Consider the following 17,232-nt stretch of genomic DNA (forward strand, 5'->3'; position numbering starts at 1 on the left):
GACGTTTCTACCATCCCAGGCATGCTGCTCCCCTGGGTGGCAGTGTTCACAATGTAGTAGCATTACAGGAATCCTCGGGGCCTCTCTCTTCTTGCCAGGCTGTCAGCAAGTCCTGTCTCTATTTCCAAATCCTACAGAATCCATGCACTTTACCTCCATGGCCACCATCCTAGCTGCCCCATCACCTGTCACCTGGACAACTGCCCTTTCTTCATGTTACTTCCCACACAACAGCAGTGCAGTCTTTAAACATTCAAATAACAGCATGTCCCTCCTCTTAAAACCCTCCAAAGGATCCATTCCATGTAGAACAAAACTCCAGTGTCCTGTGATCTGACCTCTGCCTGACTCGCCATTTAAGTGCACCCGCTGTCCTTTTTGTTCACTGCATGTTGGCCACATGGCCTAGGCTGGCAGTTCCTGGGAAAAGCCACGTTCCTTCCCGCCTCGGGGCCTTTACACTGCTCCTCCCTGTGTCTGGAGGCTCCTCCCGGGTGTCTGGAATGTTCCTCCCTGTCTGGAATGCTCCTCCCTGTCTGGAATGCTCCTCCCTGTCTGGAATGCTCCTTCCGGGGTTTTCACATGCTGCCTCTTCATCTTCCAGGCTTCAGAACGCAGGAACCCAGAGGCCTTGGCAAGGACAGTAGTTAAAGTAGGTCCACCCACTTCTCAAGTAGTCTCTCTTACAACACCATCCTCACTCACTGGCCCTCCTCACAGTGTGCAATTACACTTTGTTATGTGCCTCTCCCACAGAATGTAAGCTCCCTGAAAGCTGGACAGTATCAGTGCCTGCCTGGCCATGCAGGCTCCCAGAGGTGTGCTGAATGAATAAGGGATAGATTGCCTCGTTCAGGCTCAGCCAGCCCCTGGGCCCCAGAGGACAGGGTCCTGTTCTTCGCTCAGCACTCTGCCCGGCGTGGTGCTCGATACCCATTAGTGGAATTGAAATCACTGGACGGAATTCCGGTTCTCTGTGTACAGACTGTTCTCTATTTCCTCATCGCTGTGGAGCCTTTATCTTTGCCCCGAGCACAAGAGTAGAGAAGAGACAGTGGGATGGCTTTCACAAGAGGGGAGCCTTCCCCATGCAACGATGGAGAACCCTCAGAATCCGGGAGGAGTTGTGGGGCTCAGAGGGTTCTGGGAAGCAGAGGTGGGATGATGACAAGGCTGCACAGCCCCAGGAAAGGTGCCAGTGGGGAAGGAAGTCCACACCTTTATCCCCAGCATATTCTGGGCTTTTCAAAGGGATTTTTTTTTAAAAAAACATTTTAAGTTTAATCAGGTTGGTCCCCACATCCACCTGTTTCTTTTGGGAGAGGTAACAGGGAGATAAGTGCTTGCTTCAGGGACTGGTGGATGAGGAAGAAACTGATAGTTCTGTTCCCCAGTGAGCAAGAGGAAAAGACACCTGTTTGGCAGGTGGTGGCCATGGCAAGTCATGGGCAGGCTCCTTCCTGGGGCCTCAGCAAGGCTGAGAGGGGAGGACACCCGGGATGAGATGTGGCCTTTGGGGGAGGAGGATGGTCCCACCAGCCACTAAGCCCCACCCCTCTCCTCAGAGAGAACACCCAGGAACACCTCTCTCACCCCCTCCTACTGCCCCAGCAGGCTCCCCAGAGTACACCCTCAGGCTCCATCCAGTGCCTCGGGTCTCAGGCAATCCACCGGGGAGGGAGGGGGGATGGGAACCCCTGAATTTGCTGCCAGGGAGGTGTGATCCTGGAAGTCCAGACTAGAATTCTGATCGTGTTTCTTTTGAAAGGTGGTGAACATTCGCTCAACAGGTGTTTCTTGAGTGTTGCTAGGAACCGGAAATCCATGAGAAGCAAGAAAGACGCAGACAGGTCCCTGACCTCAGGAGTTTACAGTCCAGTAGGGAGGACTAGCAATTACACTACATCATCACAAGGGCTGAGATGGGAGCGGGAACACAGGACGCTGTGAGGGCTTGGCACACTAGGTTGGCAGTAAATGTGCAGGAAGGACAAATGAGGACATGTCCTGGGGCTATTACATTTCAAGCAGGTTATTAGGCTGCTGTTATGGCCAGGCCTGGGAACCCAGGTGTGACATGGCTTGGATCTTGGAATGCCTTGTCTCACAGAAACCAACCATCCTGAGAAATGAGGTCTGAGAACATTGTTAACAGAAGAGGATACTCCTGGATTCATGTCTATAACAATTCTCTTATCTCTTGTACCTTTGTCCCCCCACACCCCCCAATCTAGGAATAAGTAGCCTGTTAGGGACTTCCATGTAACTGGGAAGCTGTGACATGAAGGACAGGTGGGGAGAGACGGGACACTGCCTGGGGACATCTTCGCCGACACCATGAAATCCCCGGAGTTTGTCGGAAAGGGCTGTGGCACTTGCCTGAATGGCACCGAGGTTCTCAATGAGCTGTTCGGGAGTGGATGACCCCAGGAGCACGGAACTCACACCTTCGTTCCTCAGGCACCATGCTGGGAAGAGAGAACAGGGTCAGGACATCGAAGCCCTTCTGATGACCTTGCACACACCCCCTGCAGCCACCGTGGCTGCACCAAAACTGACTAACTTGTGGGGAGGATGGACAGTGCTCCTGCTTCAGGGTTACCATCCTCAGCAGCACCCCGGCCGTGGAGAGGATTTGGTACATGAGCTTTGCCCTAACGACTGGGGTGCCCAATCCAGCGACACACCCAGGTACACACTCTTGTTCCTGAAAACACCTGGCCCTGCTCAATGGCCAACATCTGGATTCCTCTTTCCACGTTGGCCCACTGCCTCCTGCCTGTCCACCTTTTCAGGCTCTCTATTCCCTCTGTGATGGAGTCCTTGTAGACTTTGAGTGTCTGGTTCCACCTACTGTCAACCCTCTCTGCAACCTTTCTAACACGGTGTTCATCCTGTGTTCATTTTCTCACCAATCCCCAAATCCCTCGCTCTTCTTCCTCTGCGCCTCTGGCTACCTTGACCCTTAAACCTTCTCAACCCCTGTCTGTTGCTCTCAGCAGATGACCTGGCCTCTGGCTTTATGGAAAAAATTAACCCCATCAGGTGGGATATTCCTTAATTCCCCACTCTCCTCTGGACACAGTACACGTCTGCATCCTCCAGTTCAGAGGATGCCATGTGCTGTTCTTACTAACTCTGAACCAAACTCTGCCCTGGATCCGGCTCTTTTTGCCTTTTCTTGGACTTGATTCATTCTCATTCTTCCATTCCTCTCTCTCCCTCTTTGTTTCTCTCTCTCTCTCTCTCTCTCCCCCTCTTCTCCTGAATTTCTTATTTGATACTATCATCTTTTTTCTCAGCAAAATGTGCTCAAATTTCTCCCATTCTAAAATAAGCTTCCTCCAACCCCCATACCTGCCTAGATACTGCCCCATTCTTCTCCCCTTAAATTTCTGAAAGACAATATTTAAAATATATATATATTTTTTATCGATTTCAGAGAGGAAGGGAGAGGGAGAGAGAGCGAAACATCAATGATGAGAGAGAATCATTGATCGGCTGCCTGCTGCACGCCTCACACTGGGGATTGAGCCCACAACCCAGGCATGTGCCCTGACCAGGAATTGAACTATGACCTCCCGGTTCATAGATCAACACTCAACCACTGAGCCACGCCAGTTGTGCTGAAAGGGCATTTTAAAATCCCTGATCCCCCTTCCTTGTCTCTGGTCTCCTTCTTGCCATGTCAGAAGCCAAGGTCCCCAGGAGCCTCCGTGTGGTTAAAGTAGACTTCTGAGTTTGTAGCTGCCTGAACTAGATGATTGTATAGGCCAGTGGTCGGCAAACTGCGGCTCGCGAGCCACATGCGGCTCTTTGGCCCCTTGAGTGTGGCTCCTCCACAAAATACCACGTGCGGGTCGCGCACATACAGTGCGATTGAAACTTCGTGGCCCATACGCAGAAGTCGGTATTTTGTGGAAGAGCCACACTCAAGGGGCCAAAGAGCCGCATGTGGCTCGCGAGCCACAGTTTGCCGACCACTGGTATAGGCCCACAGATGCAGTGTCTGCTGGATGTCCCTGCTAGGTGTCCCATAGGCACTGCAAACTGCTTGCCACTTGCCAAGCCCGTCTCTCTCCTGTGTTCCCAATTTCATTGGGTGGCATCATCAGCAACTTAGCTCCCAATCTAGGAACCTGGGACTTATACTTAGGGACTATCCTTTTCTGATCTCACATTCCCCTTTAATCGCCAAGTCTAGTTGCTATTTAAATATTTCTCTAATCCATTAATTGCCAAGTCTAGTTGCTATTTAAATAATTCTCTAATCCAATGGTTCTCAAAGTTCAGCATGCATCAGAACCACCTAGGGCTTGTGAAACACCAATTATTGGGTGTTTCTAACTCAGAAGGTCTGGGTGGGTGTGAGAATCTGCATTTTTCTTTTTCTTTCTTTTTTTGAGAATCTGCATTTCTGACAAGCTCCCATGTAATGCTGATGCTATTGATCCAGGGACCATGTTATCTTTATTTTAAACTTTATTGGGGTGATTTCTACACTCCAAAAATTTTACCTATTTTGTGCACAATTAAACAATTTTTAGTAAATGTATCAAGTGTGCAACCATCACCATTTTAGGTCCAGTTTTAGAACATTTCCATGACCCCAATAAGCTCCGTCATGCCCATTTACGAAATTAATCCCATTCCTACGGCCAACCCTAGGAAACCACTAATCTACTTTGCACCCTACAGAGTTATTGTTTCTGGACATTTCATCTAAACAGAATTACGCAATATGGGCCTGTGTCTGATTCTCTCGCTGAGCAGGTTTGGGAGGGTCATCCGTGTCACAGCATGCACTCAGTGTATCCTTTCTTTTTCTCGCTGAACAGCTTCGAATTGTGTGGCTGCAGGGACCACAGTGGAGAATCGCTGCTCTGGTCCAGCTGTCTGCTGTCCTCAGGCCCTCACTGTCTTCTGCAAGGCCCTTCTGCTCCTCTTGCTTGGATTGCCCCCTGTCTCCCACCTCCCCCAACCCCCATTCCCATCCCTTCCCCCACTCATCTGGCACAGTTTCTCCAGATACAGATCTGACCATGTCACTTGCCTGGCTAAACATTCTTCTACATGTGCCTGACGTGATCCTTGTCCTACACGATGAGTTCTCATTTCTCACCTGGCAAACCTTGCTCTTTAGCCCAGCTCTCCAGCTCATGTCCCCTCATTCCCTGCCTTGAACTTTGTGCTTCAGGAGCACAGAGCTGTTTGTAAATCCTCTCCACCCCCTTGTCTCCAACTGCTCCTTGGCCTGGAATGTCCCTTTGACTCCTCCCTTCCTTTGCCTCACGAATATCTACTCATCACTTGAGATTCCCCACGGGAACTACCTTCTCTCAGTCCTTCCCTGAGTCCAAGGTTGGGTTGGGAGCCTCTACGTTACTTAAACCCCTGGGTCCTTCCCAGTTATTTTACAGCACTGTATTACAGTGAGCTGTTTGTTTTCTGACTTGCCCATCAGGCTGTGAAATGTGTTTTATTTGTGGTTGGATGCTCAGCATTCAGCCCAGGACCTTCACATAGTAGGTGCTTCGTAAATTTGTTGAATAAACAGATATGAATGATTGATGGATGGAAGAAGGTCCAAGCACCTCTTCTGCCCCTTTTGCTCAAGGCCTGCTGTCAGCTAATACTCTTAAGCTGTTACCATGCTCAGGCCTTTTAAGGCAATCGCTAAATCTTACCACATGGACAAAATAATGTTCTATAAAGACAACAAGCCAAGTGATTCAGGGCTTTTTTTTTGGCAGTGTTATTTCCTGCTTTGCACTTATAACTCTTCTTGGAAGGTCTGAGGGCAAAGCAGGGCCCAGGGAAAAATCATTGCACATAAACTACTTGGTGTCAGCAACAGCCAACTCTCTACTCTGAGGAGCAGGGTGCAGGAGAGCCCACTGGGCAGAACTGCCGAGCCGCAGAGGTAACACATGCAGATGATGCCAATGATTAGCATCTAAGCAAATGTCCCCGAGCAGGCAATCCTCCTGCCTCTTTACCGGCAGGGTGTGAGTGCAGCTCTTGTGCAGGCAAATGACATGGTAGTGCCCACGGTTGGGTTCAAGTAGTTTGTTTCCTGCTCGAGGATTTCCCCTCCCTACACCCTTCTAGCAGATGAATAATGCCTGGAAATAATTCCTCTCTTGGTTTGAGAGCTCTGTGGTTAAAAACAAAACTACTGCTTATAAAGAATGGGGAAAAAAAGGACAGGCAAGATAGATATCGGGGACACAGAGACTCTCCAGAGGATGTTTGGTGTGCATCTAACATCCAGTGGAAGTCTAAGTCTTATAAAGATCTCTTTAAAAAGACAATGTTCCATCTCTTTCAGAGCTAAATTTAATACTCATTTTCACGTTATTACTACCTAAAAACCATATTTATGACTGTTTCAAGAATGGGTGTTTCTCTTTGTGCCTGTTACTCTGCCCATATGCCACGGCTGAGGGTAGACAGAGTTTCAGGTCCAGGGTGTCTAATTCTTTGCAAAAGAAATTATCATCATCATTACTACTTCTACAAAGAGCACTTGCTTTTTGCTTTGCATATGTAATTATCCTTTACTCAAGTAGTTTGTAAGATCTGTATTTTATACCCATTTTACAGAAGAGAAAATTGATAGGTTAAATAACTTGCTGATGGTCAATTAGCTAATACTTTTTACTATGTCCATTAAAGCTGCCGGGGTGCTAACTAATCCCATGAAACATATTCTTTGTTTTGTTGTTGTCATTTGAAAAGATTAAAGCAACAGTCTTACATACACTTAGGTAAATGGTATTCCTTTCCCCCTCCCCCCTGCCAGACCACCTTCCATTTTCATCTTTCTATGACTGTTAACTGCAACTGCCATTTTCCTGCCTTCCAACCTCAGAAGGGTCAACCTTCTAACAAACATTCTATCACATTCTTTTATTTGCCTAGAATTTATCTTGAGCTTTTTATCTCATTAGGTCATTGTATCTGATTTGTCCCAATTCCTGCTATTTTTTAATTCTTTGGATTTTTTTCTAGATTATACACATATTTTATTCTTTTCCCACAGTGTTAGATAGGACATGGGTCCCAAAGGTCTGGGCCATTCTTACTAAACGTTATTCTTGCGGACCAGTTGTAAACGGGGTGAATTTGACAGGACCCCAACCCAGTAAGTGTAGCCAACTGCAATCAACACTATTGACCAAATGGTGTGTACCTAGTATAAGCAATGGCTAAGCCTTCCTTCCGGGAGACAGAGCTTTGGATACGAATCCTGTCTCCTTTACTGGCTGCAAGTAAATAAAACTATCTTGTGACAACCATGTCTCATTCTTGAAGAGGGCACCACAAGTGGTGAACCCTTTGAATTTGGTAACAACAGCTACCACATGAATTCTTTTATCTTCAGTTTCTTCATTTGTAAAGTGGAGATAATAGCAAATACTCCATTAACGCCTGTGAGATAGGGCTTGTAATAGCATGTACTTCATTGGATTGTTTCGACCATAAAGGGGACAAGATAGTGGCAGCAAGTGCTTATCACAGAGCCTGGCAAATATCCCCAACAAGGGAACTGGCAGTCTAAATGCTTTTCTGTCCAACACCCAGCCACATGGGCCTGTGGGACACATGAGATGCGGTTAGCCTGAGTTGAGATGTCCTGTGGGTGTAAAATACATTTTGGATTTTTGAAGACTTAGTATGAAAAATGTGTAAAAGATCTCAATAACTTTTATATTTATTACATGTTAACATGGTCATATGTTGTCTATATTGGGTTAAAGAAAATATTTTAGTATAATTAATTTGCTTGTTTCCATTTTCCTTTTTGAACATGGCCACTAGAACATTGAACATTTACGTGTGTGGTTCACATGGAAATTCTATTGGACATGGCTGGTGGGTGTGGTTTTCCGTTGTTACCAGTGACCATGACCTTTCACCCTCTTCACAGTTTAGAAGAGCGGTTTTCCTGGACCCTCAGAAGGTTCAGGGGGAGGCTGCTGCCCTAGGGTGGGCCTTCCATGTGGCAGTGGCCTTGGGCTCTGTGGCAGCCCTTTCCCAGCCTCTCACCCGCCTCGCCTACGCTTTGACAGGGATTGCAAAGTGAGCCAGAAGAAAGGGATGTCCCTGCACAGCTCAGAGGGCTCTCACCCCCAACACTGGGGATGTATACGTTTTCACTCACCTGTTCTCATTTGAACTGGGATATAAGGGAGAGGAAAAGGAAGGAAGAACAGTTTTTTAGCATGTTGAAAATTCTGGGGTCCTCTGAAAGCCTCATTTTAGATAGTGCTAACCAGGAATTTATGCTCCTGACATCAGTCTGCCCTACAATAGATATTTTATCATGATAGGGATGAGGATCAAGCAGAGAAAATGACATTTTCTGGGCTCTGACAGGGCCCCCTCCCAGTAATTGTCTTACCGACAGCGAGCTGAGGGAGAGTGCAGCCCAGCCGCTCAGCAATCGGAGAGAGGTCTTTTAACTTGTTCTGCTGTTTTCTCCCTTCTTCACTCACAATTCTTTCCTTCAACCACTGGTAGCACTGGGAATAAAAAGAACATTTAAAAGGTAATGTCCAGCCAGGGTTTGATGTCAAAGATGGCCAATGCAATGAAATATAAAAACTTCATCATGAATTCCTGCATCTCCTTCACTCTGAACTTTATGTTTTGTGGTGACAGGATGCTTATGAGTTCTTGCAAAGAAATGTTCTTCATGGTCTCACTCCTTATTTATTGGTTTAAAACAGATTACTTTAAAAAAATATGTTTTCATGGCTTTTAGAGAGAGAGGAAGGGAGTGGATAGAGAGATAGAAGCATCAATGAGAGAGAAACATCCATTGGCTGCCTCCTGTGCACCCTCTACTGGGAATTGAGCAGAAACCTGGGCATGTGTCCAACAGGGAATCAACTGGGCACCTCTTGGTTCATGGGTCAACGATCAACCACTGAGCCATACGGGCTGGCCAAAACAGATTACTTTTGACTAAGTCACCACTGAAATCCATCAACATGCACAAAAGTTGTTAAAATCCTGACCTAATCAATGACATTCAATTTGCTAAGTGGGAGAAATGATGTTTCTTATTGAGGTAGTCCCATTTTAGAATGCAGCAAAAGAAAAAAAAAAGCATTTACATTTCACCAATGTCTATTATGCTTCCTTTTTGTCAAGAAAGCTGGGTGCCAAGCTTTCTGCTCAAAGAAAGCCATTAGCTTACATTCTTGTTATAACTATCTTTCTTCCTCTTGCCTTCTATTTATTCCCAGTTTTGTGTTCATATAACGGGGCTCTATTGTTCGCTTGCTCGCTCCTTCCCAGAAGTAGACATGGTATAACTGACAGGAACCAAGCACATTTAGAAAATTGTCAAGTGGATAAATACTTCCCAGATGTGTAGTACCTTTTCTGTAATGAAATTTAAACAGGTAAGGAAGCTCATAATGGGAAACTGTCCTGTAAAACCTATGAGATGTGACTGACTCTGATCTGTAGATTATAAAGGGAGCCTAATTTCCTATATAAGGAGAAAAATCCTTCGGAACGTCTCAATGGCCTACTTCCCAGAGGGTTCTGCTTACTGTGACATAGGGAATAATAGACTCTCCCGTACAAAGCTGCTACGTTGCAACACCCAAAGGGAAAGAATCTCTAAGAGTCTGTTAGTCTGTTTTAGTGAAAATAATAAAAACCATCCCACTGTGTGGCCATGTGGACTTTCTCCATCGCGTGTTATTTGTGACACAGTTGCCACCGCAGACCTTTGCCTTCCCAAAGGCAGCAGCAGAAAGCTCTGCAATTGTCACTGACACTCCACCCACATGATTTCCATGGGCAGCTGGCGTTTGTTTTTTAAATACTTTGTTTCATCGTTCTGAGACAGTATTTCCAAAGAAAAGAGTAACCACATTATGTGTCTAGAATGAAACTTACGATGAGTTTGGGGAGTGATTTTGCAGATGTGAAAGAGAGAAAGGGCAAGCCATCTCCCGTTCTGTTCGCCTCCTACATCTCTAAGGCGTATGGTCTGGCTCCTCGCTGGAGACTTTGCTCAGGGAGATGGCCAAGAGTGTTCACAGCCTCAGCTCTGGGAAACTCAGCTTCTTCCAGGAGGAAGGGTGGCCTGGAGACCACCGCTGGTGCTAGCGGTGGTGACAGGGACAATTCCGACAATGAACAGGCACCTGGAGCCCAGCAGCCTTCCCTGAGCAGCGTGCTGGGTGCATCAGAGAGCACAGCTCACTTTTGCTGTCCTCACTGGAAAAACATCACCATTCCTCACTTTCACAACATCTTTCAGGGGACCAGTCGATATCTCCAAATAGTATTCAAATTTAGAAGAGGTTGAAGACCAATGGCCAAATGTTGTTTTTGAACAATTGCTCTTTATTATAACTAAGAGAGTTCCTGAGGTTTCAATATATCCCACACACATAAAGAATGGTTGGTTTATGCATCAATCTATGGAAATCCATTTTTCAGATCACATGTGCAATGCATCCTGACTCCTAGGTTTGGGTTACAAGTTATATACTACATGAGTAGATGGGCATACCCACCACGGTGAGAAGCAGACTTCTAAAAGTAACAAATATCAAATATTCATTTATCGAGTCACTCTCTCTCCACCCTCAACTATACCCTCATTGTTGTCTTAATCACTGGAAAACAAGCAGGTTAAGTTTTGTTTTGTTTTTTTTAAGTAGATGCATAGGCATTTAAACTCGGTGTGGGCAGGGCTCGGGCGCCGCAGGGCCAGGCCCAGGGTCAGTGGGCGCCCCCTGCTGCCCCCGCGCCGCCGTTGCAGTTCGGGGGCCGGGCAAGCAGGAGCAGCCGGCTGGAGAAGAGCCTGGGGCTGCTCACCGCCAAGTTCCTGTCGCGGCTGCAGGAGGCGGCTGTGAGGCAGAAAAGAAGGATTTATGACATCACCAACGTCTTGGAAGAGATCGACCTGATTGAGAAAAAGTCCAAAAACAGAGAGGTGTGGGCGCTGGCTGCAACACTAAGGAAGTCCTGGAGAGACGGCGCGACCTCAGCGCCGAGGTCGAGGACCTGGACCTGAGGAAAGGGACCTGGATCAGCAGAAGTCGTGGCCGCCGCAGAGCATCAGCAATGTGATGGATGACGCCCTCCGCGGCAGGTTTTCCTACGTGACCCACGAGGACATCTGCAATTGCTTCCCCGGCGACACACCGTTGGCCGTCCAGGCCCCTGCTGGCACGCAGCTGGAGGGGCTCTTCCAGGGATGGGTCAGAATGGACAGAAGGACCAGATCGACCTGGAGAGTCACCCGGGCCCCGTCCACGTGCTGCTTATAAATAAGGAGTCCAGTTCGTCTCAGCCTGTGGTTTTTCCTGTTCCCCCATCGGAAGACCTCACGCACCCACCCCCTCTCAGCCTTTGACTCCTCCCCGGACTCCGCACAAGCCCAGCCCCGCCCCCGAGCCCCCCAGGGCAGCCTGCCTCTGAGAGGAACCCCGCTCCGCCTCCAGCACCTCCGGGCCACAAACTCTGGCTTCAGATCTATTACTGGAGATACCGTTGATGAGCTGATGTCTTCTGATGTGTTTCCCCTCCTGCGGCTCTCCCCCACCCCAGCGGAGACTACAACTTTAATTGAGATGACAGGGAAGGAGTGTGTGACCTGTCTGATGCCCAGATACTAAATTATCAGACTCCTTGGAAACCTGGGACAGTTATCTACCTCTAACTGAAACCTTGTAGCCTTGCTAATAACCTGAGCATTTATAACGACTGTTTAGGTCTTTTTCCCTAATACTTGCTCTCTGACTTCACAAAACGTCCACCGTGAAAGCAAAGGGCTCCCAAGCCCCTGGAGTGACTGCATTCTGGGACTTCAACTTCCCTTCCAATTCTAACTCCTGTTTTTACTCTTAGGAGAGGAAAGTTAAAAGTAGGTTAAAGGTCATCAAAACCCAAAATGGCCAAGGGCCCATCACTTATTGGTGTTCCGCTTTTACTGCCACGAAGCCGTCGTATTCCTGTGCTCCGATCCTGACGGACAGTCACTGCCACGTATGAAGTGAAGGTGTCCGAGGCTACCGTCACTTCCCGTGAAGAGTTTGTGAAGTGCCTTCGTTCTAGCACTTTAAGTTCACCACGGTTGCTGACTCCTGACATTCTACTTTCCTGGATTATAGGAGAGGGCTGTCTATGTAGTTTGTTTTTAAAATGTGCCAATGCCTGTACATGAACAAGATTTTTAAAAATAAAGTTGTATAAAGAAAAAAAAGTAGATGCATAGGATTTATATTGCTGTTCTCATACCAAAGGAAACGAAAGTGTTTTGGAAATAAAGAGCTTTAACTGCTTTATAAGTGGGAAAATCTTAGCATAGGGAGGAGATGAGGCTTAAATTATTAGTTAATTATAGAAATAAACCAGTGTATTGGGTAGGAAGATTAGTGGTGGGTGTGGTTGTGCATAATAATAAACTAGCTTGTAGACTGTGGGTAATAATCTACGAATCCAAAGATGAAGTTTCCTCTTCTAGTTCTGTCGTGTCATTTCCCCATTGCTGCGGTGATTTGATTACATGTTGATATTTTGTTCTAACTAAGAGAAAGGCAGGGATAGCTTCCTGTTCATCCCAATGTCTCCAGTCCTGATACTGGTTGGCACAGAGGAGGGGCTCAGCCAATATGGCAGAGAGAGAGGAATCTGAGAACCAGGGCCCTACAGCTAGACCTCTTCAGCTCTTCAGATTGAGCATCCAACCTTCACACAGTAGGACTTTGCTGGCAGTTCTGCCTGAGTCCACAGTGCTTGTAGATTCCACTTCTTTCATAATTAGCCTCTTCACATGTCTGTCTCTTGAACAAGTCCCCAAGTTACTCTGAGGGTCGCAGCTGTCCCATTCATCCCTGCATCCTCAGCACTCAGCACAGAGCTGGGCATGGAATAGACACTCAGGAGATATTTGTCAAAGGAACCACAGAAAGAGCTTTTCTCCACAGATTAGTGGGCTATTGCTTTTCTACATAAGTCACAATATTCTCTAAAGTTTTCCTAAAGCCCATTACTTGGCTGCCTCCCAATGCTATGACTGTTATCTGTGTGTCTCCACTTTACAGGTAACTAGAGGCCCGATGCACGAAATTCGTGCAAGGGGGTTGGCCCTTGCAGCCACAGAGGCTTGCCTTGGCCTCGCAGCCCTGGCTTCGTCCGGAAGGTCGTTCGGCTGTCCGATCTAATTAGCATATTATGCTTTTTTTATTATAGATGGTACTGGAGTGGGAACAATCTCTGAGACTGGCCCCATGGAGCCCCCAATTCCCTGTTAATAATCCCGGGTTGGAACTCAGGCAGCAAACATAGAGCCATGGACAGAACCAGTCACATTTCATCTCTGGACCTTGTCTACAGTAATTTATCATCCAAGATCATCGACTATTTCTATTTAAGCATTAAAGTCTTTGTCTTAGAGCAGCAAAGTCTTTACTAGTGAGGTTGAAATCTCTAGGTAAAATGCTGGAGCTAAAAAATTTCCTTCTGAAATTAGACCATAATGTGCAATAACCTTTGTTTCTTAATGTGAACACTTATAGTACTTGCACTGTCTCCACGCCCCCCCCCCCACCCCGGCACCCCACCCCCTAACCTCCCCAGTCACCTAGCTTTGCATGTTTTCTATTTCCCTTTGACAGAGGGGGACATATTTTCATGATTTTTCTATAAGGCATTTTGGTAACAACAGGGAAGAGCTGCCTGTAAGTTTTGTTGCACTTTTCACTTCTATTTAAACTTTCTATTTAAGAGCTACACACCTGGTCTCTTGCTCTGACTTTGTCGACCTTCTATTGCATTCACTCAACCCAGCATTTATTGAGTACCTACTGTGTGCCAGGCTCTGTGACGAGTTACACAAGTAAATTTCAGTGTCTTTCCCAGAAGTATTGACAAATTATTGGTAAGTTGAGAAGTGCTTTGTAGTTGGGGTGTCCCCCTCAATGATTTCCTCAGGGCTATGTTTGTACTGCCTTGAAAATACCCAACAAGGGAGGAGGATGTGAGCTCATCACAGCACCTTATCTTTTTTGCCACTGTCATTGGTCTAACAGGTTGGCACATGACCCAAGCTTCACAAGCCTTTTCTTGACCTAAAAAGATCTCTTTTCTCTCGGGTTACATGGCTTTAAGGCTGTAAACCTTCAATCACTAGCTTTCCTGCCCCTGGCCACACGGAGAAGACCCATTTGCAGTAGAAGAAAATGACACTCCTATGCAGAGAGAAACAGAGAAGACAGAGTCCTGACACTGTGCAAGTCTAGGGATGGAGTCACCCCCGAGGCTGTCTCTCCTCATCCTTCCCACGGAGTGTCTATGTGTTGCCCTTCTTTGATTAAATTAGCTTGAATTTCGCCCTCTTGCTTGCAACCAGAGAATTCTAAGACTCTGTAAGAAGTGTTTAGGGGATAATAAACAAGGAGGAAGATGCATATAACTCAGTTTTATAAAGTGAGGACAGGCTTCGCAGAGGTGAAGACAGACAACCAAGCTTTGTCCTTCGAGATGAGGAGAGCTTCCACAGCAGGATAAAAGAAGTGCATTTCTGGGAGGCAAGAGTCCAGTGCATTTGGGTGGAAAATGAACTAATGGGGCTTGGGGAGGGGCAAGAACAGAAAAATGAGCCCAACTTAGATCCCGAGAGGGTTCCTTCAATGCTTTTCTGTCGGGTTTGGGTTTTGTTCCATAAGCAATGATTGGGAAATCTTTAAAGGATTTTAAGCAGCGTTACCATATGGTCAGATTAATTTTTTAGAAAGATGATTGGTCACAGTGGTGGGTAGTTGAGAAGAGGGGGGAAATCAGAGAATCCAGACAGGTTACTACAGCAAACCAGGTATGAGACAGTCTGAACAAGGCAGTGCAGGGATGGACCAAAGGTCAAGGTGTGGACTAGAGGAGTGGCTGCCCCTTTGGACAAGAGTGAGGGAGGAGAGGAGGCAGCCTGAGAAAAAGCCTTGGTTTCTGACTAAGGTGACCAGATGGCTGGGTGGAGGCCCTGTTAGTCAAGAAGGAAGGGCAGGTTCCGGGGAGTGAGGATAGATTCCACTAGGATTACTGCAGCCTCCCAGAACCCCCTGGGTAGTATTCCTTTCTGAAAGATAGGTATTTTTCATACAGGGTTAATTTATTCCTCAAACACAGTTCAATATTTACAACAGATACAGAATATTAGCATTTTTATTTTATTGGCATAGCTTACAACAGCCAGTGTGAAACACCGTTATTTATTCTATTTGGGGGTGGTGGTGGTGGTGGTGGGTGTATGTGAAAGTTGCCAACTCATTTATCAATTTGCCTAGCTCTCTAACTATAATTTTTTTTTTTTACTATTAGCATTCTTATTCACTCCTAAGATTGTCCTGAAGCTTTCTTTTTCTTTTTCCTTTTCTTTCTTTAGTCACTCTTCTCAAGTGGCTTTCCTAAGTGCGCATGTATCAGTCCGGAAAACACCCAGACTGATGATTTAAGGAGGCGTCAACAGTCTTCAGAACTAAAAACGTCTGCTTTATGATTGGCTGCCTTTCACCTGTTGAGAGCCCTTAATGTTTATTGTTAAGGATGTTTCAAAGTAGACATTGAGTTGTTTTTATAAAAGGTCAAAAATAGAAAACTTTTCTGAGTTGCTTTTGGGTTTAGCCACCTTCAAATACATTGTATCTCCCCGCCCCCTCCTTTTTTTTTCTTTTTTTGTTAGTGTATTTGTGAAAGTTTTTTCAGCTCTCTGTAAGCTCGTCCCAAACAATGATGGAGACTAACCAATCATACAATTCAAATACAGGGTAGCTCCTTCTTCCTTCTTTAAAAAACTGGCTTTGGGGGAGATAAAACGAGGGTCAGGAGACCTGGGTTCTCATAAAACTTTCTCTATTAGGAGTGTTTGCTCTTGGATTGGTAGCTAACCTCTTTGTGCTCAGTTTCTACATCTGGAAAAGGTCTCATAAGGATAGTCTGAGAACAAATACCTGACATTCATGTGGAAGTATTTTGAGCTTTGCAGAAAGCCTCTGAAAGAATGCAAGGCAACATGCTTAGCTATAACTGACTAAAAGTCATCTGTATCCATTTATCTTTGTGAGGATAAAAGGAGACGAATAAAAAACTCCTAGCCCAGTGTTTGGCACATAGTAGATACTCAATAAAACTGCAATTTTCAATGCTTCCCTTCCTTTTTCACTCTCTTCTTGCCTTTTCACTAAAATGCTTTTAGTTTTTCTTTGCTGACTTATTCAGGCTTGGCTCAGAACAATCTTTAATTTACAGAAGCATGACCATATTTTATATTCTAGGATATTTATATTTGTGATAATGCAAAACTAGAAATAGGACAATGTCACCATGCTTATATTGTATTATTTTAGAAAACAAACAAGCTAATAGGTCAACTGTTACTGGCAGAAAGGAAAGAGACAGACCTTGAGAAGGCTCTGATTAGGGCAGCACAGGGTGGTCCCAGCCACACTGATTAAAGGGGTGGTGGTTTGGGTCTAACTTAAGCTGACCTCCCACTAACTTTGTGCTAATGGAGCAAGAGGCTTTGGCTTGTCTAAATTTTGAAAATGCCTATATTCTCTCTCCCCTGATACTATAGAGTAATTTTTGATTCTAATGTTATTACACATTCTGGTGTTTGTTTGTTTTTTTTAAAAAAACAGGCATGTTGTTATTATTAATAAGGAGAGATGTTTGGAGTACTCTCCAATAAATCATTGAGATGTTCTGAACAGAGATAATTTTATGTCAATGATCTTGAATATCTTTACGCTTCAGAAAATAATTTAAGCTAAAAGAGTTAGCAACCACAGTTGACCTCTGAACATCAGCCTTGAGCCCCACTGACAAAGGCTTGGCAATGCTTCTGCTTTCGGAATCCTCCCTCCTGACCCTCCACCCCCACATGGTAAAAAATGCCAACCAATCTCCATCCATACCCAGTTACAACCGGTAACTGGCTGAAATTTTGTTCTGTCAAGAAAAGTAAAATTAGATCTTATACAGAAAAGGAATTTTCTTTCATCAGTTTCAAAAGAGGAATGAAATGCCTTTTTAACAAGAATAGATAACGGTAGGGATTTGAGCTCCAGGAGGAGTCCAACCAGGTCATTGGGCATTTCCCCTAACCCCCAGGAGAATTTTCTGTGCCGGCCGATTTTGAAGGGCTGACTGATGCTTGGCCAAGGGCAGAGACCTCTGGCAGGCTCCGGGCTCCGGGCTCAG

The 17,232-nt window shown here is 45.9% G+C and overlaps 1 protein-coding gene and 1 pseudogene across 4 annotated transcripts in view; one reads left to right on the top strand and one right to left on the bottom strand.

Moving 5' to 3' along the window:
• Positions 1–17,232, bottom strand: part of KCNAB1 (potassium voltage-gated channel subfamily A member regulatory beta subunit 1) — a 309,666-nt gene that overhangs the window by 4,377 nt on the left and 288,057 nt on the right. For all 4 annotated transcript variants that reach the window (XM_023755165.1, XM_023755164.1, XM_006090325.3 and 1 more), the window contains 2 exons: positions 8,408–8,528; positions 2,380–2,468 (listed from right to left, as the gene is read on the bottom strand). In XM_023755165.1, coding sequence (XP_023610933.1) covers positions 2,380–2,468; positions 8,408–8,528 — 210 coding nt within the window. The remainder of the gene's footprint in view (positions 1–2,379; positions 2,469–8,407; positions 8,529–17,232) is intronic.
• Positions 4,331–12,427, top strand: LOC111826346 (annotated as a pseudogene).

Source organism: Myotis lucifugus, unplaced genomic scaffold (genome assembly GCF_000147115.1).
Source record: "Myotis lucifugus unplaced genomic scaffold, Myoluc2.0 scaffold_70, whole genome shotgun sequence".
NCBI classification, from domain to species: Eukaryota; Metazoa; Chordata; class Mammalia; order Chiroptera; family Vespertilionidae; genus Myotis; species Myotis lucifugus.